This window comes from Pocillopora damicornis, chromosome 5 (assembly GCF_964200805.1).
Source record: "Pocillopora damicornis chromosome 5, jaPocDami1.2, whole genome shotgun sequence".
NCBI lineage: Eukaryota > Metazoa > Cnidaria > Anthozoa > Scleractinia > Pocilloporidae > Pocillopora > Pocillopora damicornis.
The window spans coordinates 16,291,159-16,296,303 of record NC_142674.1 but is presented as its reverse complement, the minus strand read 5'-3'; the positions used below and the strand labels follow the sequence as shown (position 1 = coordinate 16,296,303).

The 5,145-nt window shown below is 36.7% G+C and overlaps 1 protein-coding gene across 2 annotated transcripts in view; it reads left to right on the top strand.

The window, feature by feature from the left end:
- Window positions 1-1,870: 1,870 nt before the first annotated feature.
- LOC149045646 (uncharacterized) overlaps window positions 1,871-5,145 on the top strand; it is a 9,021-nt gene continuing 5,746 nt past the window's right edge. The window contains exons 1-4 of one of the 2 annotated variants that reach the window (XM_089207408.1): window positions 1,871-2,233; window positions 2,480-2,654; window positions 4,369-4,436; window positions 4,836-5,095. In XM_089207408.1, the coding sequence (XP_089063534.1) occupies window positions 4,386-4,436; window positions 4,836-5,095 (311 nt within the window). In that variant the 5' untranslated portion in view covers window positions 1,871-2,233; window positions 2,480-2,654; window positions 4,369-4,385. Of the gene's footprint in view, window positions 2,234-2,479; window positions 2,655-4,368; window positions 4,437-4,835; window positions 5,096-5,145 lie in introns of those variants that run through there. The other variant, XR_016186897.1, reaches the window with a different exon arrangement.

Sequence of the window (5,145 nt, the reverse complement as noted above, 5' to 3'; positions counted from 1 at the left end):
CAGAGCTAAAGCTTTGTCAACGAGAGGAAATTGTTATGATTCAAGTTTGTGGAGAGAGGGTTTAGAGTGAAAATAGGACGAAAAGAAAGAGACTGAGCGACCAAAAAAGAACAAGAAGTAATTACGTAAAGTAAGTCGAGAAAAACGCGCAAGAAAGTTAGAGAGGACACCAAAATATTCAGAATGCGGTGAAAGGAACGCGAAAGAGAACAAGAAAAGACATAAGTAAAAAGGCGAATATTTAGTGAAGAGTAACGCGAGAAGGAAGTACATCTAGGTGTCCAATACCTTCAACTTTCCCTCGAAATGACTGAACATCCGAGCCATTTCCTCTTTGGTGCTGGCTATTTCCTCTAAGCATCTTTTGAGTGTGTGAACCAAATCAATGAGTTGTCTCTTTGAACAATAGGGAACAGCAGACTGCTGTTGGATATCATCGTTTAGTACATTCCACAGTGGACTGTCGATGCTTAACGCGTCTTCAACCGAAATTGTAAGGGGTATTTACAACCCACCGTGTCAAAGTTTTGTCCTGTGTACTCCTTGACCAGTCGTTTAATGGTAATCGTAATTTGGGCACAAAGCCGTTTTGCGATGACCTGTCCATCTAAAGAATTAACACAGCATAAGTCAAAATGATACTGTAGAAAGCCTACACTACAATCATTTCATTACGATATGTTGGTTAGCTCTAATCGGGCGTCTTATCGACGACTGTTAGCACTGGAACATATAAATGCAATACCTGCATATTTCGTCATTAGCTGTGAGAGAAACCACCTTTCTGAGCACTTGACATGCATGGATAATAGCAAGTCTTCTCAACGCTTGTCTTGCAAATCGCGGAGGTATGCAATATACATGCTGCTGTCAGGAGACTATCGGGGTTGGCCGCCTTCAAGGTTCTTTAGCTGTTGATCCAACCTATTACCAGTAGAAAGGAAAACAGTGGAGAAAGCAAAAATTTGGTTGGAATTATAGATTTGGTTTTGCATTGATTTGCAGTGCGATCGGCAAACAAAACTTGCCCTGAGAACCAAGTAAAATACCAATAACGACTTCCACGTTTAACGGCATGGAATTGTCCATAATTCTGATTGCTCGATTGCGTGATTGTCTGTTTACTTGTATGATTAACTACTTGTAGATTTCGTGGCTGGTAATGAGTATTTTTCTTTGTTTTGGCGGACCCCATTTGAAAACCGTTTTATTATCCTACGTATAGATCATTTAGTTCCCAGACCAGGGGAGTAAATATAGCAGAATCCAAAAGATGGTTTGATACTTGTCAAGCCGATCGGTCAATATTTTCAGATGCCGGGGAACATTTTTTGCAAGTTTGTTCTGTTAATGAACAGTTTGAAAAATTCAGAAGAAAAGTATCAGAGAAAGTCAGGACAAATGACAGAAAATGATGGATCAAAAAGTAACACATTTCCTGTAAAATTCAGAAACGACAATTGAGGTAAACATTGTATGAAAACCAGATCTCCATGCTACTCCATACCTTACACAGAAAACTTGTCCGGGTAATCATCTGGTGATGAGTCTTCAAAGAAGAAAATGTAAAATCATAAAGGAACTTGTAACTGTTTAAGTAACTTGCGTGTACCTTTCTGAACTTCAGTTGTGGTACTCTAATTTCCTCTTAAGCACTTCAAAAAATTTATCAAACTAGAATCAAAAATTAAGGAGGGCAAAATAAAACGGATATCATTCATTTGTCATGATTATTTTTGGTCGTTAAAGGTGAACCATTCCAAAGAAGATCACAGCCGACCGAGTTGCAAGACAAAAAAGACTGGTTAGAGGTCAATAACAACTAGGCATTCCTCGCGAAATTTGATAATAGCCTGGGACTTAGCGCGTGTTGTGTTGGAACTAGCCATGTGACTAATCATCGTAAATATAGTTTACACACGGGAATTACATCTGACCTTGATACAGTCAACAAAATCACTTGCAGTAATATCAGAGTAATTATGCCGAGAAAAGCGAGATCACTTTCGAAGAGGGAGACCATGTAATCCTGTATCATTATATCTTTCGGATCAAAAATGGCGGGCTTTTCAATCTTCGAAACTCTACACGTTGTAGATTCGTTGCGGTAAACTGTCTATTTGTTTTGGCCACGGCTGCATTGGATAGCACCTCTGAACTCAGTGATCCTTTGGATACTGACTTGGCGAAAGGAAGATCAGGATAATGTATCACCCGTTAAAACACTGCAAAGGTTGGTGAAGTGTAATAGTAGTAGTATTTTTGGTAAAATTTCCGCACAGCCCCCTACTATCGTAAAACAAATCTGTTTCCCCAATGGGAATGTGTTGTTTTTGTCATTGTTTTTTCTATCCAAGAACTGAATGCATAATGTAGGATGGGGTGGTGCGGAAATTTTACCCTACTTGCGATAAAACTGTTGTTGGATTGACATGTGGCTGTAATTACACATCAAAAAAAAATCCTTTTCCCCTCTCAGAACGAATGAAACATAGCATGGAAAGGCATTGTTCAGAAATGATGAATTTATGGACAAACTAATGAACTCCTACATCATGAGCACTGTGGAACAGTTTGATCTGAACTGCACTGCAGCCAGAGTGTTGTTAAATGCCATGCCTGGGCTGGAAAGTGCTGCAGTTTTTCAGGATATGGTAAGTTTAGCAAGGTATTCTTAATCCTTCAATACCTAAGATCTGATTTAAATTCTCTCCTCTAGCTGCTACTCATTTCCTTGTAAATTAGTTATGAGAATTTGGTGTTTCACACTTTTCACACTTTTATTTTTTTTATTTTCTTACATATTTACAAGATATTAAATCAAGATGACAACTTCTTCCTGATAAGTCTGACTAATTTCTCATTACCTTTTTGCTGGATAATGTATGAATATTATAGGGAGAAGTTACTTGTTAATCACTTCTGGGAGTTAAAGTGTTAATAATCTTAAGATGTGACATTTTTTTGTCAGCTTGAGTTTCATGTTAAAGTCCAGAAATTGTGTCCAGTTTCTGTGGCATGGCATTCCCTTCCTTTTTAGATAAAAATTAAATACTTAATATTAACTTACACAATTTCTACTTTATCAAATTATGGATGAAAAAAAAAATTTGAATTTCTTTTAGTTACAATATGAAAAAGAAAAAGAAAAAAAAAAAAGAAAGAGATTTCATTTGTTGCTCTCAGTCACCTCACTTCAGTGGGAAACACTTTTAAAAAAATGCAAACTTTTCAGATTCACTTTCATTTTGCCTTAATTAAGAAATACATATTTCTTTAACAGAGTAAGAGAGATGGCAAGTTTTGAGCTTGGTAAAGAAATAAAGGGAAAATGTTTTTTGTCTTCTCACAACAAAGAAAAAATTCTGATCTGAGTCCCCACTTTGAATCAAACCTTAGATCTTGGGATTCTGGGGTCGGATGCTCTATCAGTGAGCCACAGAGACTCAACTATGAGTGAGGTTTATTACAAAGTTCAGTGACACTTGTCCTGCATACTGCTAGGATCAGCAATGTTGTTAGCATCATGTTTGTAAACAGAATGTGACTCAGAATTTTTTCTTTGTCCTACAAATGTGACAAGATGAAAACATCTTTCTTTATTTCTTTACTGAGTTCAAAACTTACCATCTCTCATTCTATTTATAAACATGATGCTATGCAGGACACTATGCAGGATGCATGTCATATGAACTTTGTAATAGACCTCACTCACTGTGGAGTCTCTCTGGCTCAGTGGTAGAGCATTGGAGTGCGGAATCTGAAGGTCTGAGGTTCAATTCCTCATCGGGACTCAGAATTCTTTCCTTGTCCCACACTTGTGATGAGACAATAAATATCTTTCTCTACATATTTCCTATCAACAAATTTGATGTTAATCATGTACATGTAGGAAGCAATGCTTAATCAATTATGCAAGTGGGCCAGAGAAGCCTTGGAACCCCTGAGATCATATGCTGCAGGTATTTATAGCATAGTTTACTGGTCTTACTTTACACAGTACTTCAGGCTTTGAACATTTTGGTCACCATACCTGAAAAAGAGAAAAAAGAAAATTTAGTTGAGAAAATATTTGCATCAAGTGGCCTCTTGGGGAAATGAGATTTATCTAATTCTTGTACAGCTTCAGCTTCTGAATTAACTCAATTTTGTGTACATGTTTATTAACTGAGTGTAAATAGAAGGTTGTTTTAGTTAGGTGATCCAAGGTAGTGTACAAGGTTAAGATATAGATAGTCATGGTTTCATTGAGGATTCTAATATTTCTTTTTCTTCATTTTCAATGTGTATTGCTGCAGTTGCATATTTAATTTGTTTTTAATTTCAAGTATCAAATAATAGAAACTTTGATAATTATTTTATTAACAGGTCTTTTAGCATTTGCCATGGAGAGCCAGGATATTGCTGCAGTATTCAGAGAAGAAAACCCTACCTTGGTAAGTCAGTATAGCAACTTTAAAGAGTGACCAGCATCTAATTTCTCCTTACAATATCTCCCCTGAATTAAACATAAAGGCTATGAGAACAAAGGAAATGATCACCAAATAAAGAAGCTTTTGACATCTTGTTAAATAAATTCTCCAAGTCAACAACTAAAGAAATGTATATAGAACAGTATGGAGAATATGCATACTGATGTTAGGGTGAAAAGGGGTTTTTAAAACATTGCATCTTAGCTTTGTGCTTAACAGCATTTATTTTCCAAAAGTCAGAGTGTATAGTTGGGTTTACACTTAATTCTCAGGAATTGTCTAATGTCACTCATGGCATTTTTGTTTGGAACACCTTTTTTAAACTATATGCTGAGGATTAAATGTTAAATTTCACATGTTAAGGTTCCTTGTATGCTGTGGCAGCTGCACATTTTAAAGGACTTGCCAGACCATACACATTCCCTTGTGACAGACCTGCTAAACAGAATTATCCTGAAGGCAAAGACAAACAGGAACAAGAGCAAAAACAGTAACATTGTGAGTAACAAAGTAAAGAAAGTGAATCTTGCTGAGCCAGGACCATCATGCACAGTGCCACAGAATGGTGAAACATCTGGTTTGTGTAATGGAGAAGTGGAAGAAGCAAATAGACAATGGAAAGGGTTAGTTCACTTTTTGAGTATTGCAACTCAGATTGCCCCTCTGCCAGTGA